We start from the raw sequence: 25,506 nt of genomic DNA on the forward strand, positions 1-25,506 counted from the left end.
TCATGACACCTAAACATCCATTCAAGCATCCACAAGTGCCAACACTAAAAGGTTACTTATATCACATCTTGAAGCTCTACAACTGCACAATATTCAAGCTCTCCAACACAGTCAAAGTGTGGATGAAATGAAGTAGGAGAATTTTGAAGTCAAACAAGAATTTGTGGCAAGGTTGGATGCCAGACTTCCAGGAACCACCATGACTGAGATAGCTCAAAAGCTAAGGAAAGAAGTTGATCTAAACAGAAAGGTTGAGGCCATGGACTCTAGGTTGTCTAATGTGGAGAAGTCAGTGGCCAACATACTTGCAAATCAGGAAGCTTAGACTGCTCTGCTCCAAAATTTGGTGGTTGCACAACTCCCTTCTTCTCAACAACTTGATGCTAACAAAAAGGGGGAGAAAGGTTCATCAAGTGAGGGGGAAAAACAGCTCAACATTTAAGTCAGCAAAGTAATTGTGCCAGCAATTGCTTTCATTAAGCCACCAGCTATGGATAACATTGATCTCATTAATCTAGCAGTAGCAAAACTGGAATCAAATGACAAACTGACAAAGATTGATGTAGCAGCAGCTGAGAAGGAGCTAGATGATAAATGGAAGAAGATTGATGCATATATTTAAAAGAAATTTGGTCAGATACAGAAACCAGACAAGATTTTTCATCACCACTCACAAGTAAAACAAATCTCAGTGAATGAAATGAGTCTAGGTAGCTTGGAAAAAGGCCAAACCTCATGCATCAAATCTCCAAAAGCTAGTCTAATTCTGAAGCCTAAAAGGAACTATTCAAAGCTCTCAGACAAGAACCCTGTGGATCTTATGTTTGAGACACCTAGGCCAGATAAAAAGAAACTGTTGGCAAGGTTACATTTTATAAAGATCCATCTGATTCAGTTCAAAAGAAGTGAATTGACAAAATCTACAGAATTGGTAAGGAAATCTGTGTGGTGGCTGGACACCCTCTGTTTGTAAAAGCTAAGAAAGAAGAAAAAGAAAGGATCAAGTAAGAAAAGAAGCAGGATGCTTTAGATGCTAAGAAGCTCAAACAAAAGAAGGAGCAAGCTACTATCTTGGCCAAACTTCAAGCTATCAAATCTAAAACTGAGATTTTTGAAAAATCACCTGTGATTACTGAAGCTCAAGATCAATAAATGTAAAATGAACCTCCACAGAAAAGAAAATTCAGATACAAGCTTCACTCCAAAAGAAAATTGGACTTTAGTGATGAGGAAATGAAGGACTACATTCTCATTCAGTCTACAACTTTAACTCAAACATCCCAGCCCTCAGTGGTACATGAGGAATTTAAGGTAGATTCAACGAAGAACTTTCATGGTGAACCTATAATTCCTAAGGATGAGCCAATAGACTGGGAAAGCTTGCCAATTTCTGAATTCAATTTACCTATCTTCAACAAGCCAAAGAAGACAAAGATTAAAGAAACCAAGAAAGTGAAGCCTGTGACTTTCAGGTCCAAGACCCTAACCAAATCTCAACCTACAGTCAACAAGGGAGATCTCTTATACATCTATGACATCAAGGAGTTTTCTGAAATAAATCTCTACTTGGATGAATTGGAAGAAGTAAGAGGGATTGATGATCATAGATATCTTCCTGAAAGGCTGGTGTTCAAATACAAGGGAGGGAAAGAAATTACATGGCCACTTCACATGATTCTTCAAGAAAGCCAATTTCTACTGATAAAGGTCTACTCATCCTTCAAGAAGAACTTTGGATTTAATGTGACTTCAAGGAGAGTAGTCCTAAAGAAAATAGAAGATCTAAGGAGCAATATAGCCAAAGATGCACTCCCAAAAACTATATCAATTACCTTCACAGGAAAAAGAGTGCATTTGAGACCTCATTGGTTGATGGAATTCATGGATAATAAGGGTGTTTGAAGATTCTCCAGACTGGATGACCAATTGAGTATCTCTAGCAATGAGACTCTATTGGAAATGCAAGAAAAGTTGGATCCATCTGAAGCTGATGAACTTGAATTCAACAGACAACTCCAGAATCAAATAGAAGAAAATAACAGGAAGCTTGGGAAGAAATCCAGACAATCAAGGAAATAGAATTATATGCTCAGACTAGAGGAGCACCTTGATAATGATTGTGAGAACTCTTTGTACACTTTGCTTTGTTCAATTTTCAATTAATATTGTAGCACTTATCATTTTTATCTACTACTTTTTAATCTGTATTTTTAAGGTATTTTGTTATCATCAAGTTTCTCTTAATTTATGGCTACAATTCCAGTAGACATAAATTGGGGGAGATTGTTAGGAATATGTTGTGAACTTGATGATAAGTTAAACAAAACACCTTAGTAGATTTAACTTAGTGAAATTTTTAGCTCTCGATTGATGATATAATATAGTCCCGACGGATGAAATTTATAGTCCCAACGGATGACAATTGGACATCCATCGAGAGTGTAACTTATATAACAAATAAGTACCTGCAAATAATATGTTTTAGTCTGGTAGATTGTGTAGGGCTCTCTAAGTCATATTGACTACTAGATTGATATGCAGAATAGGTTGACTAATTGTAAATATGAGATGTCTTGTAATTCTATATAATTAAAATAGAGTCAAGTGGCATATAGACTCCCGACGGATGATCTACAAGACTCCCGACAGATGATCAACAAAGCTCCCTACGGATAATCATTAAGACTCCCGACGGATGACAAACATAGTCCCGACGGATGATCAAATTCAAAAGAGTTGTTGACAGTGACAACACAGTCACATGCGTTGGGTGTTTGTAAAAGGAATGTGGTAGCCTATTAAGCAGGATTTTGAGAACAAAGAAGCATTACCATTTTCATGCAAATGTGAAGATATTCAAAGATGCTGGAATAGAGTAGTGAAGCAGCATGAAGTTAGACTAGATATGTTTTATCTTATTATCTTGTCTCATTGTCATGTAAAATTGGTGATTATAAACCAACTATAACAAGTAGAATAATCAACCAAGCAAATATATTTTTCTCAGAGAAACATATCAAGCTGTATTCTGTAAGTATTTCTGTGTAGTTTGTTTGTTCAACTTGTAAAGCAGCTGTAAGCTATTCAAAGCTTCACAGAGTTCTCAAACTGATATATATATATATATATTGGGCGGATACATTCAAATCCACCAGAAAGTTTTAAAGCTTGTGTTTTATTACTTAGTGTTTTGATTTCAATTATCTTTCTATTCCGCACTAAAGCAAATCAAACACTGTTATATGTATTAAGTTAGAACTATTTTAAATTCTTTAAAAGAAGACAGAATTACATTCAACCCCCTGTAATTCTTGTTGTATTGTTAGGGAATAACATCATATGTCCGGAGCATCTACTATCAATGATCTATATGACTCTTTTCATCTTTCCCTGCACATAGTGATGATTAAGTGTGTTTAGCTACCTAGGCAGTGGTGGGCACTTTCTTTTTTTTTCATAGAAGTTACAGAAGTAGAATTTGAATTTCCAAAAAGAACAACATCCATGGTTTGATCAGCATTTTCCTTTAATCTCAGATCCAAGATTAACCTCCTTGTTTTTTTCTCAATTTATGAAAGCTTGTCATAACCTTCATATTGCAAGGAATGAAGTCAAACTTATCATAGAATAAATAAGAATCTTCAACCAATGCCTTATTGTATTTGCAAGCTCCCAACTTTGGCTCACTAACAACCTTTTTATAAAGGTGATTTAGGTGATTTGTTGAGCCACATTTTGGACACTGCTTCATGGAAGCATTCGCAACAAAAGAATAGTTGTTGCTCTAATTTACGCCTATTTTTCCATTTCTATTCTTTTTCTTTTTCCCAGCATTCTCAGTTTTGATCTCCTTGGTTGGTGTCTTAATAAGTTGGTTGACTATTGGTTTCTTTTCAATTTCATTTATAGTAGTGGTTTCTGCATCCTTCTTTTCACTATCTTCATCTGTAAGTTCTTGCTTGATGACCAACTCAACCTCACTGAAATTAACCTCACATGCCTTGAAGAAAGGTGAATTTACTTTTCTCAGCATAATTGGGATATCTTGATCTGCAATTTCTTTTCCTTTTTCTCCTTCATTTTTCTTGTTTATGTTCAAGGCATCATAATCCAAACCAATAGCTTTATTAGCACATGATTTATTTTTCTTATGGTATTGTCCAACCAATTGAAATGCATTTTTAAAGGACTTCAATTTTACTTCATTCTTTTCCAATTTTTTCCTCAGCACTGCTTCAATTTTACTTGCACACTTGAGCTTGTTTTTCAAATATTCATTTTCTTGCTTGACTGTTTCAATCCTAACAAGCTGCAACTCCAACTCTTGCTTTTCAATCTCAAGCTTCTTATTGATTTTTGACAGTCTACTAACTTTCTCAATAGCTTCCACCATGCTTGTGTGGATGTGAAACATCTCTGCACTCATCTTTTCAACAGTTTCTTTATATTGGCTTGGATTTAAATCAATTTTGGTTAGAGTTGATACCTCTGATTTTGATGTGGATGATTCTCCTTGCTCTAACGCCATGAGTGCATAATTTCTAAATTCTTCATTATCATTATCTTCATCAGTTTCATCCTAACTCTTTCCTTCAACTATGTAAGTCTTTCCATGTTGTTTTCTTAAGAGAGCTTCATACTTTGCTTCCAACGTCAAGTAGGTTTTATCCTTCTTCACTTTCTTTGGCATCCTACACTCAGTTGCAAAGTGGCCCAACTCATCACAGTAATATCACCTAATTTTTGATCTATCAACAGATCCAGTTTTGTAGCCACCTTTGCCAACTGAGTTGTACTGAGTTTTTCCTTTCCAATTGTCGATGTTTGAGGTTTGTCCCTTGCTCTTAAAGTACTTTGGCCTTTTTACCCTAATGTTAGAAAATTTTCTAGCAAGGTAAGCCATTGATTGATCCATCTCATCTAGTTCATCAAGGGTGTAATATTCATCCTCTTCTAGCTCTAATATGACTTGTTTCTGGGGCTCTTTGTTCTTTTGCTCAACATCATGAATGACTGGAGTTTGAGTTTCTTGTTCATCTTCAAGCATTGTACTGTCATTGACCATCAAGGCACTAGATCCATCAATCACATGTCCTTGGTTTGCCTTAAATGACTTTCTATGTTATGTTTTCAAAATCTCATATAAGACCATATAAGACCTCCAGTGTCATTCTGCTTAAGTCTCTTCCTTCTCTAATAGCAGATAACTTTTGTTCAAGATGGTTAGGAAGGGTAAGAAAAAAATTTAGGTTAACCTCCTCAGCTTCGTAATATGAATCATGAAGTTGCAAGTCATTAATCAATTTGTTAAATCTTTCAAAAACTTCAGTAATTTCTTCTTTAGGTCTCGGCATGAAATCCTCATACTGAGACACCAGTATTCTCTTTTGATTTGATCTAACTTCTTATGTTCCCTCACACAGTATCTCAATTTTCTCCCAAATCTGTTTAGCAGAATCACAGTTGATAATATTGTTGTACATTACATTATCAAGAGACCCAATTAAAATGAGTTGTAAATTGCTATCCAGTGCAACCTTTTCTTTTTCAGACTCTGTGTAGGTTAAGGGGTCTTTGGGTTCATAATGTGCTGGAAGGACCATGTTTACGTCTGTAGTTTCAGAAACTCTTTCCATAGGGATGAAAGGTCCATTCTTGAGAATTTAAATGTACATGGGGTTGGCCATCCTTATGAACAATATCATTTTCTTTTTCAACGGTGTATAGTTGATTTTGTCAAAAGCAGGTCTCTTGATGCTTGTCAATTTCTGAGCACTCATTCTTCCAAGATCTTTATCTTTTTACTTTCAGATTTTGCTCTGATACCACATGTTAGATATTGAATCTATGAAATATGACAGAGAGGGGTGAATGTGTTTCCTGGATTTTTCTTTGCTTTTAAGCTAGGTGGATTATGGTTGAACAAAGCAGGTAAGATATGTAAAGATATTATATTTCACGGAATCACACAAGGCACACAATATCAAAATCTCACATAATTGTATTAATTAAGTTTATCTTGCTACAAATCTGTGTTCTTGAAAATTAAGAACTCAGCTTCTTTCTTGAGAGAATACAAGAAAATCTAGATCTGTTTGTTACTTATAAACTAAGGACCCGTGCATGCTTTATAGACTAGCAACACGGGTTTACAAAACTTGCAGTAAAATGTACTAAACCAATTTCTAAAGCAACCTTGTCTATTTCCTTTTCTGGTGTTAGCAAATTTGTGCAGAATCTTGCAGGTCTGTGACCATCATTTGTCTAGTGAATCTTGACCCTTAATCTTGTATTCTTCAAGCTGCTTTTGTAGACTTTTCAATTCAGTGAATGAATTATTTGTTGGCTGATAATCTTGAATCTTGAACTTGTCTATATTCTGAATTTGAGATAGCATGCCAAGATCTCCTTTTGTTCAATAGAAAAGTGACATGTCAATAAGTATAATGACTTATCGATATCTTGAGTTCTCTATAGGTTTAATTGACTTGTCGAGGTCTCCGGTTCTTTATATGTTAAATGACTTTTCGATATCTCTGAGATCTCTACATGTAGGAATGACTTGTCGATATCTCTGAGATCTCTATATACACAATTTGACTTATAAATATTTCTGAGATCTCTATATGAGAAATTGACTTGTCGACATCTTCAGTTCTCTACATCTTCATTTGACTTGTCTATATCTCTAAGATATCTACATGCCTTGTCGATATCTCCAGTTCTCTACATCTTCAATTGACTTGTCGATATCTCTGAGACTTCTCTATAAGTCATTTTGGACTTCTCGAATGACTTCTTGATATATCTTGTGTGTAATATAGAATCCTCATAAGTTACTTATCTAGATTTTAAGAGAATCCAGAACATGATAAGATCATCAAACCTTTAATTGTTAAAGTTTCTTTAAATTAAATGATAATTTCACACTTTAGTTTTGTGAAAAAGTGGGTATTCATATTACACTTTTTCACTAAAAGAATATATAAAATTCTAATAAGTCCTACCCCAACATTATAAGAGATTAGGAGATTTGTTAATTTATAAACATTTTTATGTACTTAAATATAGTGAGTGCTAGCACTGCATGAAGTCATGAACATCAGGTATCAATATTTAAGAGGAAGTATTAATACGAAGAGTTAATTATCAAATGAGTTACTTAGTACAGGCTAATATATTATCCGGGTCACCAACTTTTGTTGATATCTATTAAATCACTCAATTGCTGAAATGTTACACTCAGTTAACTTTGAAAAAAATGAGTTGTTAAAAGGGTTAATTATCAAATAGTTTACTTAGTATGCTCCAATAGATTAAATTAGTCACCGCGAAATTTTTGATCTCATTTAAATCATTCACTAGATGACATGTTTCATTATGTTAAATAATTTAAAAAATAATGATAAAAAGGATAAATTGGCATTCTAATGGTTAATTGTACTTTATTGAAGTCCATTTCAAACTATACTCACATGTATACATCGAGTGTTTTGGGTTATTTATACCCCAAAAATGCGTATTTCAATGAATATATACTTGTTGATATAGCTGCAACAACACGGGGTCAAAGAATATGACATGTTCACGTAAATAACACGTCAACTACCTTAACAAAGAATATTTATTTTAGTGTTGATTGTCGAAAAATTGAAAGGTCTGATATACTTTTTTGCTTGAGTGATTTAAATGAGACCAAAAATTTTGCAGTGACTACTTGTGATCTATCGAAAGAATCAACGAAGGAAAAAGTATTAACGACATTTATTGAAGAGCCGTAATTTTTATAGCATTCCTAAGAAAAAAACTGGAGTTTTTAGATGATTGAAAATACCCTTTCGAAATTCGAAATCAAATAATATTGAAAAATATATTTTTTATCTTATAAGAACTTACATTTATCTTATCGGAACTTACAATTATGCCATGAAAAGAATCCCTTTTATATATTTTTATTATCTATATAGAATCTTTATATATAATATATATATATATATATAGAGAGAGAGAGAGAGAATATATATATATAGAAAGGTCTGGATATTTATTCATCTCAAGAATTAAAAAAAATTGAGTGTGTTCATTCAGTTTTATTATATTTTATCATATTTAATATTTATTTTGTTTTCCCGGATGAAATGAAAATTGGATTCATGGATCAGGAGAAAGATTTCCCATTCCTTAGCCGGAAAGTTATGTGGCCATGAAAGAGGGGGATTAAGTGGAATATAATTTACGTTCTGAAAGAGTTCGAAAATTAAAAAAAAAAGATTATTTTTTCCTTAATTTTACAAAAAGCAACTTTGGGATTGCTGAAACAGGCTTTCAAATTTAAACAAATTCTTAATTGTACAGAGTCACGATTTCTTTAATGGCATCATACAACCAAACTATATAGGGAGGCTTCAAGGAGAACTAAACACGACTATTACGGCTTTTCCAGAATTACTACCCGTTTATTTGAATTACATCTTGTCTCGTGAATATAAGAATTGGTATGTAGATTTTGCACATAACTCTGGATATAGGCCGGCCGCGCGAAGAAGTTCTTCTCTAGTTCCAAAAAGTAAAGCACCATTCTTCAATAATGAGCTCTAGCGAACAAATTTTATATTTTTTTCTCAGAGAGAAATGTCTTTCCACTAGAACAAGTCTGATGCGAGCCAAGCGAACAAAATGACTCAGCCGAGCCGAGGCAAGGCTAGCCTTTCCAGTTTCCTCGATCTTGGTTCTTCTTTTATCACCATGTCATATGATTGCGCCTTTTCTCTTGTTTGACTCAACCACAGACAGGGAAGATTGATCTGAGCTCATTCAATCAGGGAGGGGGCCATCTTTCTTGTTCGGTTGGTGTGGTCTCACAATAAACGATGTCCTTTAGTTTGAAGTACATGAACTTGATATGGACCCAAGTGGGATAACACGTGGACTGCCTAAATGGAACTAGACTAATACAGCTGAAATTAAAAAGAAAATAAGAAAAAAAAGACAATGTGTCTGAAATAAAATGACTACGAACAAGTGTCAAATGAAACCGACATGAACTCAATCGATTGCTTAGCGCAAAATCCCTAATCCCCATTTGAACACATTCGGTAATTATTAACAGCAATCAAAGTTCATTAACAATATCAAAGCAGTGGATAAGATACAATTTTTCAACCATAAACCGGATTCGTTCTCCGAAGAAACAATGGGACCTGGGAGAAAATTGAAGGTGCTACTCATAGGGCTTCAGCAAATTAAGTTACGAGTGTTATAGATATGGTTGTTGATTGAATAAATTATATATATGCGGCTCGATGTTTACATGGATAGCCACGTTGTAGAACTAATCGTTATAAGTTCAGTCTGAAATTTGAAAATATTTAACCGCGTGTTACATGTAAGTAATTGAGAGATTTAATTTATACCAGAAAAAGCCGGTGACCCGGATGATTTATAAGCGGGTAATAAATTACCTATTTGATAATTAACCCTAATATGAGGGGGCAATTATGTCATATAAAGGAGTGAAATACATTACTACCCTGTCAAAAATAAATAATTAATATCTTTATCCCATCTGTAACGCTGAGCTGCTGATGCTTCTCTCTCTATTTATTGGCGTACTATTTTCTTTCTTTTAGTGCTAGTCGTCTAGCTACCAATATCAATCCTCTCTCTCTTTACTTTTCATGATTCTCTGGCCGTTTCTATATGTACACACACAAGTATATAAACACCAAAAGCTGCAAGAACTCTTTGCTGATTACAGTGGAAGAAAATAATTAAACATAACCAAGAGAATGGGGCGATCACCGTGCTGCGATAAGGTGGGATTAAAGAAGGGACCATGGACTCCCGAAGAAGATCAGAAACTGTTAGCTTACATTGAAGAACATGGCCATGGTAGCTGGCGCGCCTTGCCTTCTAAAGCCGGTTAGTACTACTCATTCAATCTTAACATATACGTCCTTAAACGTATTTTTAATTAAGTTACCAGTTGGTCTAAAATCTAAAATAATGGTTAGGTTAGGAGGAAGGCTTTGCAGAGGATTATATATAGTATATATTAACACATCTAATTTTATTTATCATATGATTACTAATTTGTAGGGCTTCAGAGATGTGGGAAAAGCTGCAGATTGAGATGGACAAATTATCTTAGACCTGATATCAAGAGAGGCAAGTTCAGTCTGCAGGAAGAACAAACAATCATTCAACTTCATGCTCTCTTGGGAAACAGGTTGGCACTTGGCATGTCATATTAATATGTGTGTGTAAAAAAATTATTTTGTGTGTGATTTCTAAGTAGCTAAGGCCACTGTTCAAAATTTCTAGATTTAAAAGAAACCAAATCATAACTGTTAATAAATGTGACTACATCTTCATCCGTTTTCCTATATTTCCTCATGCTCGCATCTTTTACCATCAACTGTTTCCTCCCATTCATCATGATTCATTAATCATTCTGCTACGTACCTGGAATTAATTAGTTAATTCATCATGCATGCTGATCATTAGGCTCAACATTAGCTCCTATATACGTGTAATGTGTGTGTTTTATGAAAAGGAACTTGTTTGATCTCAAATTGTGAAGCATTAAGCCTCAAATTATAAGAACTATATGAAAATGATTTCAGAATATTGGAGTATATACTGCATTATTGAATGCGACAATATTCAATAATTCTAATTCCATTTATAATGTCCAAAACTTCATTATATCAGATCCAGGTATCCATTTGTACGACTGATGATGGTTATCTTGTATTTATCTTCAAGAATGACATAGAAACTGATGATTTTTTCTACCACAAGCTTTTACCTTGGAGTAGTATATATGTATTTATTGCCTCCATCTATATTCCATGCATTATTAAGCAATTATTAGATTACTTAATTTCAAGTTGATAAAGATTTGTGTAGAGATTATTTCTAGGAATATTTGTTTTTTAGCCGGGCCTGTCATTATAATTCTTTTCTCAAAATAACCGTTGTCGTATACTGTTGTGATCAGGTGGTCTGCCATAGCTAATCACTTGCCGAAAAGAACTGATAATGAGATCAAGAACTACTGGAACACTCATCTTAAGAAAAGACTAACCAAAATGGGGATTGATCCTGTTACTCACAAGCCGAAAAACGACACAATCTTGTCCACAAATGATGGTCACCTAAAAAATACTGCTAATCTCAGCCACATGGCACAATGGGAAAGTGCTCGCTTAGAGGCTGAAGCAAGATTAGTTAGGCAGTCAAAACTAAGGTCTAATTCAGCTCCTCGTGGCTCACCGGAGTTTTCTGCACCACCTAACACTGCCGTAAACAAGCCCATGGCACCACCCCCTCTTTGCCTTGACATACTAAAAGCATGGAATGGTGCTTGGACGACTAACATTATGCCATGCAATGAAACCGGTGGTACAACTAGTGGTGTTGGCAATGGCATTAGTCATCATGAGTCTCCTACATCTACTGTTAGTTACTCCGATAACGGGCCACCAGGCACCGAGACCTCAGCTGCCACCTTCATTGAGTTTGTGGTACATGGTGAGAACAATGCAAGTTTCAAAGAAGAAGGTGATCGAGATGGTGGCAAAGGACTGGTTTCGGAATTTAAAGAAGGAATTGAGAATGCAATTTCGGGACTAAGTGATGTGCCAATACTCCCCATGGAAATTGCATGGCCAACCCAAGATTCCCTAATTAGGGTAGATCATAATGATGACGATGACAACATTGAACATGTTCCTAGTGGTAATTTCGTGGAGAATTTCACCGATCTTTTGCTAAATAATTCAGGTAAGGGTGACCGGAGCTTATCTGAGGGTGGTCAAGAGTGTGACATTGCTGTTCATGGTGGTGTGGCAGTTGGAAGTGCGAGTGGGTACTACGAAGATAACAAGAACTATTGGAATAGTATTCTTAATTTGGTGAATTCCTCACCATCTCATTCTCCCATGTTCTAGGAAGATTGTTTAGTTTAAACAATAATTACATTCTTAAATTGGTCAATAATCCCAGGTCCATGTATCATTAAGAACCATGGAGGCTCCTCTCACTGTAAAATATTATCAATAGAGTACCGTGTGAAATTGTGTGTCAGAATCAGAACTCAAAAAGTTCAATTTACCGGCTCCAAAGTCTATCTCTATACAAATAATTTTTCCGATCTCAATCTCTATACTTGAAATAATTCCTGTGTTAATATATGTATGTATGGTATTAATGTAAGAGGTGAGAAAAATAGGGGTGCATCAGTGCACATGTAAACTTCTGTGTGCCATTAAATTTACATAGCATTGGACGAGTTTGGGCAATGTAATGATCTACAAATAATTGCTCACACATTGGGGTTTTGGCCATGTAAAAAGTTACTGTATTGACACATTTTGAGCAAGAAAAGGGGAAGATGGAGAATACTACTAGTACATAATTTTCCATGCATTGAAAGCTACATATGCGTAGCCATGTTCTACGCGAAATAGTTTTAAATGAGAGACTTTATTGTTGTTGGTTTTACGTCCCATTCTAATTACTACCCCTTGTTAACAGGATTTTTATATGCATACAACTTTTGTGGATCACCTTTTTTCCCTTTTCTTTTAGAGATGATGTTGTCACAATCTGATTTTGATTTCTGTCCTCCTTCCTGTGGATAATTTTTACATTTATCATTTGGTGCCCGTTGCCATTATCCAGCTCTTACTTCTCCGTACTTCACATTAATCACTTCAATAATTATGAAGCCTCAAATGAGGCTGAACATTCATTTGCAGATTTTTTATTAGATGTAAGTTCTAGTACTGAGATCTACTTTCAATTAAATTTTTAATAACGATTCAATGGAATATATCATAGAATTGAAAAAAAACGTATGGCTGTGTTCTCACATGCCAATTAAATAGGTAAACTCCGACAGTTTTATAATTTTGACAAATTTTAGAAGTCGATCATTTTTTGCCCTTTAGCTGGTTTGGTATTGTGCAATAGAAAAAGGTCATGTTTTTTTGTAATCTTAGATTAATATGTAATTGCAAGGAAATAAGGTTGTGAAAAAAATGTTATACTTTGGGTCTGTTTATTTGCCCACTTATAAATTATTTGCCTCTTATAAGTTATTATAAGTCATTATAAATTATTGATAAGTGTTTGTTGACCCAACATATAAGTCGAAATTATAACTTATAACTAATAAATTGAATGTTGATGATTCCATACTTTTTGTTAACTTATTTCAATTTTTACTAAATTATTAATTTTATTTTTAAATAATAAGTTTTAAATATTAAAGATTTAAAATTCGAGAATTAAGATAATAATATTTAAAAATTATTTATTTTAGAGTAATTGGCAGTTTGTAACCTACTTTTATTTTCATTTTTGCGATTTGGGTCTACATTATTTTCTCTGTCAATTTGCACCCCGTAAAATTAATTTCGCTTCTATTTGCACCCCATTGGCGACTTTCCATCCAAGATGACCGTTAACTTTAACGGAATCGAGGGCATTTCAGTAAATTACTAATTAAAACAGAAGAAAAGAAGAGTAATTGGCACTTTGTAACCCATTTTTTGGGCGTTTTTTCAATTCGGGTCTATATTATATTTCCTTGCAAGTTGCACCTTGAACTTTAAATTTCACTTTGTTTAGCACCCACTTTTATATCAGGGGTAAAATTGGAAATTTCTGGTCTCCAAGAACAAATCGCCGGATCCTTAGATTTTTCGGTCTAAACCAACAAATAAATACATGAATCGATTACAAAGAGGGCTAAGCAAAACCGAACCAAAACCGAAAAACTGAACCGAACTGTACTAATTCGGTTCAGTTCAGTCCTGATTTTTCTGAAATTTGTTAGATTCGATCCGGACCAAATAGACCGAAATAAAATTTGCTCGGTCCGGTTCTTTAAAAAAAATTCGGTCCAGACCGGATAGATCGAATAGACCAAATCATAAATATTATAATTTATATTATATATTTTACATATATCTTAAAATTTATAATCATAACTTTTAATTTGTAATTATATTTGTACACCGGTAGAACTCTACATATCACTTTACTTTAATTATATTTTAGAGTTCATATTTTTAGGTTTTGAATTTTTATTACAATTTTATTTTTTTTAAAAAAAATTCAGTTCGTTCAGTCTTCGATTCGGTCCAGTCCATAATACAATTTCGGTCCAAGAAAAATTGATAATTCAGTTTTTCAGTCTATTCGGTTCGGTCCGGTTTTGGACCGAACCAACCAAATGTTCAGCCCCATTTGCAAATAACAAGCAAAAGTTATCTGTAATATCAAATTTCCTGAAAAATTCCCGAAAATTAAACCCTAATTCGAAATAAGAATCATGTATGGAGTTTAATTTTTTATTTTAGTGAATATAGATCGGCCTATTAAATATTCGCTCCATTTATAATTGGATTTTTTTATCGGATCGAATCCTGGATCGAATATTTAATATGCCGATCAGTATCCGATAAAATAAAAATTAAACTCGATTCTAGGATACTTATTTCAAATTGGGAGTTTAATTTCTCGGAATTTTTTATTAAATTTGATATTACAGATAACTTTTGCTTGTTATTTGCCACCGATTCATGTATTTATTTGTTGGTTTGGACTAGGAAATCTAAGAATTCGGCGATTTGTTCTTGGAGACCCTAAATATCTGATTTTACCCCTGATATAAAAGTTAAAAACGTTCAAGAGGTGCAAAACAAAGCAAAATCTATTATATATTTATATATATAATAGAGCAACTAGGGGGTTCATCGAGACAATTTATTCATTTGAATTTACTTAATTACCCCTCATAAATATGTACTAATAAATTTCAAATTTAATAACATATATTAATTACATGTACTTAATTACCCCTCATAAATATGTAATAATAATTTTCAAATTTAATAACATATATTAATTACAACTAGCTCATTAATTACTACTAATTATATATTATTACTATTCCATTATTGTATAATAAGAACTTATACTTATAATTACATGTGTATTATATAAGTATAGATTAAAATACTAATATTATTATGTTTTTATATATCTATTATTATCGAATTTAATATCTTATGTCATATTTTAATTATTTCATTTACATTAGAAGAAACTTAAATTTGAACGAAAAAATAAATATCGTATTCTTATTTAGATACGTATAACGCTTGTATTATAAGTTCACAATACACATGTACTTGTGCCAAATTAATTATCGTATAACTTATTTTTACACATTTAAAATTCAAATACATACATACACGCATACATATGCATACATATATACATACAAACATATATACAAATATACATACAAGAAATTAAGGTAACTAACACAAATGAACTCAATTTTTTTGTAATCGATAAACATGATCTTGTCAAATGATGAATTTCAATTCTATATAGTAATAAGTATGGAATTTAACAAAATTTTGAACACTTTGAAGTACATCTTTTACAAAAATCATCTATTAGTCATCTGATACAAAATTGAAAAAAAGTGCATCTCACATTATACAATATTTTTTTAATTATATAGCATGTAAATTTCATTAACATATTAGTTTTGAAATTTTATGTGTCTCATTTGGGCTATTAAATATACATGCCGAAAAAACTCATCCGTATAACAAAGACTATACATAGATAGAATATCTTCTCGTAACAGAAAATATATTCCATTTCACAAGCATGTATACAATTTTTATAATAGTTGATGCTAGATCATGCCCGTGCCTCGCACGGGCTATAGAGCTAGTTCAAAATTAAAGGTGCAACTTGCAAGGAAAGATAATATAGACCCGAATTGAAAAAACGCTTAAAGAAATGGGTTACAAAATGTCAATTACTCTTATTTTCTTATGTTGTAATTAGTAATTTACTGAAATGCCCCCGCTTCCGTTTAAGTTAATGGTCAACTTGGATGGAAAGTCATCAGTGGGGTGCAAATAAAAGGGAAATTAATTTTATGGGGTTCATGTTGACAGAGAAAATAATTTAGACCCAAATCGCAAAAATGAAAATAAAAGTGAATTACAAACTGTCAATTACTCTTTATTTTAATTCATTTAAGTAAGTAAATATGAGTAAAATTATCGAAACAATTATATAACTTATAAGTATTTATCTCCTTATCAGTTATACAACTATATAACACATTTATCTAAGTCATTTGAAACCATAAGTTACTTATAAGATTTTTCAAAGGGTACTTTATAAAGATACTATGATCGAACTCATGTTATCAAGTACTGCTTAACCTACTTGGTAGGTATTTGTACTAAAAATTTATATATAAAAATGATTACTATGATCATAAATAGGGTGATGCAGATCAATTCTCCTTTAATTTATGACATAACCCTAGCAGGAAATTCAACGCACCGGTGTTTAGACAATGATAACGATTTTGATGCAGATTTGTGTTGCAATTTGGATACTTAAAACGCGATCAGGAAATGAGCTCTGTTGTTGGAGACACATTAAATGCATAACTTAAGGATATTGATTGTCTGTTTAGTCCCATCTAATTTGACAAATCTATAGAATGTATATACCTATCTTGCATCTAAAGCTGAGATCTTGATTACTATCTCCTGGACCATAAATAAATTGATGTGGTTGCTGCTATTAATAACAAATCAATTCATGGTTGGTGATGTTTAAGTAGGATAGTGTGTATACGCTTAAATCAAATTGTGTCTTATATATGGAGCAAGAACCTGTTCATAATTTCATATATTGCTACTCCGTCTTTTTTTTCTTTTCTATTATTAACTATTTGGATTAAAGTGCATTAGCGTATATTTAAAATTTATATTTTTAAATTTCATTTTATGTATTATAATATATATTTTTCATTACTTGTATTTTCCTCATTTTTTCTAAACAATAGTATTAGATATATGTCAAAAAAAACTTATATAGAAACGTGTGAAAAAAAAATTAAACATTAGGTATAGAAAAACAGAGGGAGATGGAGTAAAATTACTGTATCTGTCATGAAGTTTGTATGCTTTGTTAAATTATAAGTCCTACTCTTAAAATTATAACTTAAAATGAATAAGTTATGTACGAATGATGTATTAGCACGCTCCGAGACTAAAAATAATATTAAAATATAATTTTCATAATATTGAATCTCGTAATAATTTGTACGGAACATAGATTAAAATAAATAAATAAATATTTTAAAATTATGTAATTAAAAGAAATCGAATTCAAGTATAATTATAAAATTTTACCATATAATTCTTCTTCTTATTTTGACTAATATGATTTATAAATGTAGTTATAGTTCTAGTTATGCAACTAATTATTTTACTTGTTATATTAATATAACATGTTAGATTTTACTAATACGATTATTTAAAAGTAAATCGACGCTTCGATGAACAAATTCATGTGAAAATAAAGTATACAGAGAGGCAATTCATGTTAGTTAAGATTTAACTATATAAAAATTTAAAAATAGTTATATAATTTTTCTCGTGAGTACCAATATCCGGTAATTTTGTATTCTAATAAAACATGATTTTACTTATTAGTATAAATAATTGATAACTCGTACAAATCACATTAAAATATTGAATTAGTATTTGCAGTGCAAAACACGAATCAAATTAATATATTAATATAAATATTAAATTGGTACTTGCAATCTCCGATGTCCAAGCTTATCTACTGATTACAACTTGTTTTGTTACTAGCACTACTTATTTACATTTCTTGTTGAGTAAGTTTAGAGAGAAGAAAATGACTAACTAACTAAAACTATAGTCTAGTCTGATGTATATATAGGTATCAAAGTTGTGTGGATTGAGAGGCTACAAGTTGCAGCTTGTATTGAGCTGTCATTGTCATTCTGTTATAACAGAATTTTGGAGTGATTCTTTATTGACAGAAGATGATGTCGTCGTGAGGTCACATATATCAACATCCCCCCTCAAACGAGACAGAGTAGAAGTCATGCCAAGTTTGCCAAAAAGATCGTTAAAATGTGCAAAAGGAAGGATCTTAGTGAAGACATCATCTAAGTGAGAAATAGTAGGCAGATAAGTGATCTGTAAAAGGCCTTCGAGAACTTTATCCCTTATGAAATGAACATCGATTTCAATATATTTTGTGCGTTCGTGATGAACTGGATTCTTAGTAATGTGGATGACACTCTGGTTGTTACAATGAAGAGTGACATGTTTGAGGTTGGTAAGACCTAACTCTTCGAGTAAGTGAACCATCCAAGTCACTTCAAAAGCAGCAGCAAAAATGGAACGGTATTCGGCTTCAGAAGAGCTTTTAGAAACCATGCTTTGTTTCTTGGATTTTCAACTAACAGGAGAGTTGCCAAGTAGTAAGATATAATCAGAAATAGAAAGGAGAGTATCAAGATAAGCACCCCAGTCTGAGTCTGAAAAAGCTTGCAGAGTTAATTGTTCATTCTCTTTTAAAAAAAATTCCCTGACCTATAGTGGAAGCTACATATTTGAGGACATGTGATAAGGCCTGGAAATGTGGTATTCGGGGTGAATTGAGGAATTGACTGAGATGTTGTAATGTAAAAGATAAATCTGCTCGAGGATGGGTGAGAAAATTTAGTTCACCAACTAAACACCTGTTGTGTGATGGATCATGATAGAGGTCACCTTCATCAGCTTGAAGTTTGAGATGTAATGGCAGAAGGGTCACAACAGATTTAGAATCAGTAATACCAGCAGTTTGTAAGAGTTCAGTAGTGAACTTCTTTTGAGTTAAAGAAATCCCTGTAGAAAGATATCCAATCTCTAACCCCAGAAAATAACTCAGAAATCCCAAATCCTTGATACTAAACACTCTATCAAGATGAACTTTTAAACTGTTAATGTTATGATTATCATCCCCAGTAAGAATGATATCATCAACATAAGCAGCTACTATAGTGATCAAATCAGCTTGTTTCTTGATAAACAAAGAGCAATCATTCTTGGATTGAGTATAACCTATAGAAAGTAACTCACTTACCATCTTTGAAAAACCATTGCATGGATGCTTGTCTTAAACCATAGAGAGATTTGATTAATTTGCAGACCTTTTGATGAGGATTTGGCATCCCAGGATGTACCAACATATACACTTCCTTTTGTAAATCACCATGGTGGAAGGCATTATTGACATCTAGTTGAAACAATTTCCAACCTCTATGTGCAGCTATATCAAGGAGGCATCTAAAAGTTGCCATTTTTACCACAGGTGAAAGTGTTTCTTCAAAATCAATACCCCATTTCTGATTATAACCCTTTGCTACTAAACGTGCTTTCAATCTCTCTACACTTCCATCTGCCTTGCATTTGATTTTGTATACCCACTTGCAACCGATTGGTTTCTTCCCAGTAGGTAAGGGAACTAACTCCCAAGTCTTATTTTGTTGAAGTGCTAACAAAAGTGCTAATAACTCTTTATTCATGGCATCTTGCCATATGGGATCTAAACTTGCTTCAGCACATAAGTAGAGGGTTTGACTAGAAGCTCATGTTGAGAGACTAAAGCATGAACTGAAGGAGGTAAATGAGCATAAGAAACCAAGTTACACCGATGAGATGTATGACAGATAAAATCATTGTATTTAGAAGGTAATCTGGAACTTCTAGTGCTTCTTCTTAGTGCTAAGTCAAGATTTTCAGAATCTTGTGATGCAGAAGAATCATCAGGAATGTCAGAAGAAGGACTAGTGTGCTCATGATTAGAAGTATCGTTGGAATGAGAATGATCATCATTATGATTTGAGGTACAGGAGTAGTGAAAGAAAAAACATCTAGTAGTATAGTATTATGAAATGGAGTGTAATCAGTTAGGTAGGTAGGAAAATGGAGTATAAGTTTCATTATTAGGAACATGGAAAGGAAAGTGTTGCTCATGAAAAATTACATCTCTAGATACAGTAATTTGCAGAGATTCAATATCTAAAACTTTGTATCCCTTGATACCAGCAAGGTATCCGATAAAAGTACAAGCCTTAGCTCTTGGATCAAACTTCTGTCTGTGAGCTGGAATTGTGCCAAAGTAGCATAAACATCCAAAAACATTAATATGCTGCCATTCAGGAGGATCATTATACAATTTTTCATAAGGACTGATGAAGTTTAAAACTTGTAGTGGCATTCTATTTATCAAGTGAACTACAGACAGAATGCATTCTCCCCAGTAAGCTAGTGGTAATTTAGATTGATAATACAATGCTCTAACTGTCTCAAGAATATGTCTATATTTTCTTTCCACAAAGTCATTCTGCTGTGGTGAATAAACATAGCTCCTCTGATGAACTATCCCCTTTTGTAAATAAAATTGCTCCTAATGGTCTTCACATCATTATTGAATTGCCTTTTTGCATAAGCTACAAAATTTTGAATAAGTCCAACAATATCAGATTTAAGATGCATTAGGATCACCCAAGTCATCCTACTATAAGTGTCAACAACAGTGAGAAAGAACCTGTAACCATTATAGGTTGCTATTTTAAATGGTCCCCATGTATCAATGTGCATTAGATCAAAATTATGTTGTACTCAAGAATCAGTTGAATGAGGAAATAAAATTCTGGATTGCTTCGCTACAGGGCTTATATGACAGATACCAGATAAAGAAGAAGAGATATTATGCTTTATCTTTTTAATGTGAGACAATAGAGGAACAGAAAAGTGACCCATTCTGAAATGCCATAATTTGGCATTAATTTCAGCATTATTATTCTGAGAAGTAGCTTCTAAATGAGCTACTATAAGATGAACCTGTAAACTTGGATTCTTGATGTGTTCAGTCATGCTTTCCAAGTAGTACAGGACACCTTGTAGACTAATAAGAGCTTGTGGCCCCACTATCTACAATCCATTTAATTCCATTTAGAGAAGTGAGGCAAAATTTACCTGCAACATTTGCTGATCTGTTGGAGTGAACTTCAATGTCACCACCCTTATCTTTCCCCAATAGCTTCCCCAATAGCTGCAATATATGTTTATATTGTGCTGCAGTGAATGTATTATGTTAGGTCACACAACACTATAGAAGGGGGTTGAATATAGTATTTATACAATCAAATCGATTTCAACACAAGTATGTAACAATAATCAAATATATTCAATATAATAAACTCTGTTATAATAGAACAATTGTTCTCTCTCAGTGATGAATAATATCACTATGAGCTGCTAGGTTACAATGTATAATCTTTCTCGTGAATGATAACATATATAGTGTAAACCCTAAGCTGTGTTTATATAGTACACAGTTACAAGATATCTTCTAATTGATATAGAATATAATTCTGTCTCCTAAAATATATCAATCAGATATCTTCTACAAGTCTTCTAGTCTTCTAACTCTTCATGCATATCTTCTATTATTTTAGTCACGATCACTTCCTGTAAATCAGCTGCTTTCCTTATCTGAAGTATCCGTACTTAAGTCCTAATATAAATCCTGACAGCCTTAAGTTCTGATATAAGTTCTGACTTCAGTAAGTTCTGATTTCCAGTAAGTCCTGATATTAAGTTCTGAAAACTAAACACAACAAATTAGACATGACATCACAAATATATCTAACAATCTCCCCCAACTAATAAATTATGCAAAATATACAAGTTAATAGATTTGATGATGTCAAAAACATTTAAGTACAAATGCAATAAGAGTTTATTTAGACAACTAACTACAACTTACAGTCCTTGTAGCTTTTACCAAATTTACTGAGTCAATTTGAATCCAAAGTGATTCTTGATAAAGTTTGATATCAGCTTTTCTTTTGCATTCCTCAGGACTTGAGCTAGTGTAGCTTTGACTTGCTTCAATTGTTCATCTTGACTTCCAATCTGGTAGATTGCACTCCTAAGTGCTGAGATATGATTTCTTTCTAAACCATCACCAAGTCTGATCACCCTTGGATGAGAAGAGTCTTCATTATAGCACATACATTTCTCTTTCAGAATCATTTCAAGTTTAGAAGAATTTTTCTTCATTGGAATTTCACTTCCATCATCTTCAACTATGTTTGGAACAAATTCCGTAACCCTTGATCCAGAAATTCTTGTTTTATCTCTTATGGTCTTTATGATAAAATTTGACCATCTCCTAGTAATCTCAGACTTTATCTCCAAAAGATAATTAAAGAATTTAAGTTCTTTTAGAGATTTGTTCAGCACATCTGATTCTGACATTTGATATGTTCTTCCATCTTCAAGAAATAGAATCATATTTTCTTTGACATTATGCTTATCATGAGCATCCAATACCAATTGAACAGATATAACCTTATCAAGGTGTTTCTGTGTAACTTCTTCAAGAGGTTTGTCAGTCAATAAAAATGGAGCTCTTGTAAGTACTTCAACTCCTTTCTTGATCTTTGCTTCTTCAGAACCTAATCCAGCTCTGTCTCTTGCTTCTCTGGCTTTCAATCCAACAGTCATAAAATCAGATAGCAGCTGGCTTTTCTTAGGATTTTATGGATTAACATTCTTCCATAGGAGTTTTCTCTTATCAGTAATTATCAATTTGTTCAAATCAACTTGAGCACTGTCAGAGGTTGATGTCTTGATGACTTGATCAAAATTTGATGTTTCTTCTGTAGCTTGCTGTTCTTCATTCTGAACAACTTGAGCTGTGTCAGAGGCTGTCTAAGATTCTTCAGTTATCTTCCTTCTTTTCAGAGTTTGAATAGTTTCATCTACTAAAGCAGCATCATCAAATACTTGAACCAGTTTGCATACAGGTTTCATCAGGATTTGAGGAATCTTCATCTCCTGTGTCTTTCTTGGTTCATCAATTTTTTGTTTCCCTTTATCTTTGGGATCTATTTCAACTTGTGATCTTGTCTTGAGCTTTGAAGCCTCAGAATTTGACCTTTCCTTGATCACAATACCTTTTACCTTAGGCCTTGGAGGTTTCTTTGCATCAGAAGCTTTAGACTTAAGATTTGTCTTCTCAACTGCAAATCTAGCTTCTTCATCCTTTAAAGTCTCTAAATCCATTCCAGGATTATGCTTGAGAAATAGTCTTCTAGCAATTTCTTCATCAAGTGTCTGAATTTTAGGATCTTTGTCTTAGGCAGTAGTCTGTTTTCCCTTTAGCTTCAGAGTTTGTAAAAACTTCTGAGAGTCTTTAGATCCTGACTGAATCAGGATATCAGAACTTGACATCGGATTTTGATTATCAGAACTTGATATCAGAGCTTGAACATCTACAGCTTCAGAACTTGTCTTCTTCTGTGTAGAAGTAGAAGATTTGCTAACATCAGTAATTAGTCTCCTTGAAGAAACTTTGTTGTTTTGCCCTTGACCTTGACCCCTGCTTGGGTTTCCCTGGTCATCATCTTTATCATCCTTCTTCTTCAGTATTTGGCTAGTTGAGCATTTGGACTTAACTACCGTCTCCCCCTTTTTGGCATCATCTGGTAGTAGGAGAGAGAGAGAGAGAGAGAGAAGAAGAAGTTCTACTGAAGATTGAATTTCATTCAATTGAGCTTGTGGAGAGGCTTGATTCTGCAGGACCTCAGTAATTTGGGTCTGTTGCTTTTCTTGAACCTTCTCAATAGCTTCAACTTTCTCATGAATAGGTCTAATAAACCTCTTCTTGTCAACTTTTTCATGAGTAATGGAGTGTTGACCTTGAAGATTTTTAGCACTTAGAGCTGTGACTTTGAGTTGGTGCTTGAAATCAGAGTTAGTCAACAACTCATCAGCTTTTGCAATATGCTCTGTCAGAACTTTAGAGCTTGGAATGAAATCAGATTCATTCAACTTCTTGGTCCACTCAACTCCTCTGTGAGTTTCTTCCCAAGGAACAGGAGCTTCTTGTTCAACAAACTTTGTAAGCAGTTCCTCCTTGCCAAGAATGGAGCATTAACCGGAGCTGACTCTCCAGAACTTACAAGAATCTCCTCATCTTCTGATAACACCAGAATTTGTGTAACTGAAGGAGATTCTGTAGCAGCTTCATCTAAATTTTGATCTTCAGGTTCCAGATCCAGAATTGGTGTAAATAGTAACTCAGCCTGTAAGATTGGAGAAGTAACAGTAGATGGCTGAGCTGCAGTTGAAGCTTCCAGATAGAGAACAGTTGGAATGTTCTGCCTGTGGATGTCAATTTCAGGACTTAATCCTGAATCTTCAACTGTTGTTTCTTTAATAGGAGAGACAGGAGGTGTGATGATGACTGTGTCAGGAACAGTGTCTTTAGCTTGAGGAAGGGCTTCAATGATAATTGGGTCAGATGAGATCAGAGATCCCTAATCCCCTTCCTCAGCTTCATTAGTATCCTCAGATGGAGGTTGTTCCATATGCCTTCCTGCTATCATTTTCTTTTGATCTCCTGGATGGTGGAGAAACATGATATGCATCAGAGTTTGCAGATCTTTTCCTTATCTAAATTTCAGACCCTTCAGCTTCTATTTCCTTCTGAAAAATCACATTTTCAGCTTCAAGCTCTATAGGTTCTGATGTGGGAACCTGTATATGTTCATCTTCATCATCAGATTCATCCCTTAGTATGATCCTCCTCCTTCTCCTTGGTGGAGATTTAGGCACATAAATAGTCCTTTTAGGCCTAGAAGATGAGGTTCTGATTATAGGTGTTGATGGTTGTGGTTGTGAGGATTGTGCTGGTTGGAAATATGTTCTGATGGTAGGCTGTAGTTGAGGTTGAGAAGTGGTAGGTTGTGTAGGTGCTGATGGAGGTTGGGATGGTTGTACATCAGGATATATGGCAGTATAGGTGTTTGGATCAGAGTTTACTAAGACTTGTTTGACCGATTGAGGAATTTGGAGGGGTCTTAGTACAGTCTTCTTATTATCAGTAGATAATAAGTCAGTGAAAGCCCTTTTAGCAAGTTTAAAGGGTTCAATTGTCTCACTAAAATTCTGAGGTGCATCAGAACAACAGAAACTGTATATAAGCTGACAGAATCTAGCAAAATAAACTGTGTTTCTATCTTCTATCATCCTATCACCTATGAAACCTAGCACAACACTGGAAAAATTAAAATGAGTTTGATGAATTAGAGCATACCCAATTTGCTAACTCAAGATTGGTATAGCAACAAAGTTGGAGCACTTGTTGGCAAAGGCCTTGGTGACGCAGTCGAAAAAGAAACTCCACTCCCTCCTAATGTGGGGCCTCTTCAATTGTCCCGGCTTGGACAAAGATTTTTCATAACCAAGATTTTCCATCATCTGTTGAAGAGCTGGTTCCCCAACTTGTGAACTGTAAACACAGTTTTCTGGAAGACGTAAAGCTTGTCGAACAGTTGACAATGTAACCAAATGTTCATCTTCCTCTGTTGTAAATATGATACTTGGGAACCCATCATTTCCACCATCATCATAAACGCCACTCCTCTAAAACTCCAGTACTTGAGTTCCTGAGACTGCTTCTGGTTGGGTCAAAGCATACCCAATCTCACTTCGAGAGAGAAAGTCTTGTATGAAGTGAAAATCTGATGGAGTTTCGTCCTTGTTAAGTATGGCCAGATAGTTGTTG

At 33.8% G+C, this 25,506-nt stretch overlaps 1 protein-coding gene across 1 annotated transcript; it reads left to right on the top strand.

Moving 5' to 3' along the window:
* Positions 1 to 9,611: 9,611 nt before the first annotated feature.
* LOC141718318 (transcription factor MYB106-like) lies at positions 9,612 to 12,157 on the top strand. The gene is made up of 3 exons (XM_074520702.1): positions 9,612 to 9,921; positions 10,099 to 10,228; positions 11,003 to 12,157. Exons 1-3 carry the CDS (start codon positions 9,789 to 9,791, stop codon positions 11,952 to 11,954), a joined length of 1,215 nt encoding a protein of 404 aa, XP_074376803.1. The 5' UTR covers positions 9,612 to 9,788; the 3' UTR covers positions 11,955 to 12,157.
* The last annotated feature ends 13,349 nt before the right edge of the window (positions 12,158 to 25,506 follow it).

This window comes from Apium graveolens, chromosome 4 (genome assembly GCF_009905375.1).
Source record: "Apium graveolens cultivar Ventura chromosome 4, ASM990537v1, whole genome shotgun sequence".
Lineage (NCBI taxonomy): Eukaryota > Viridiplantae > Streptophyta > Magnoliopsida > Apiales > Apiaceae > Apium > Apium graveolens.

Bases quoted from the DNA above. Each gene is read 5' to 3' on its own strand.
- LOC141718318 (XM_074520702.1), top strand. From the start codon at position 9,789: ATGGGGCGATCACCGTGCTGCGATAAGGTGGGATTAAAGAAGGGACCA. The intron at 9,922-10,098 runs GTTAGTACTACT...ACTAATTTGTAG, and splicing joins CGCCTTGCCTTCTAAAGCCG to GGCTTCAGAGATGTGGGAAA. The intron at 10,229-11,002 runs GTTGGCACTTGG...TGTTGTGATCAG, and splicing joins CATGCTCTCTTGGGAAACAG to GTGGTCTGCCATAGCTAATC.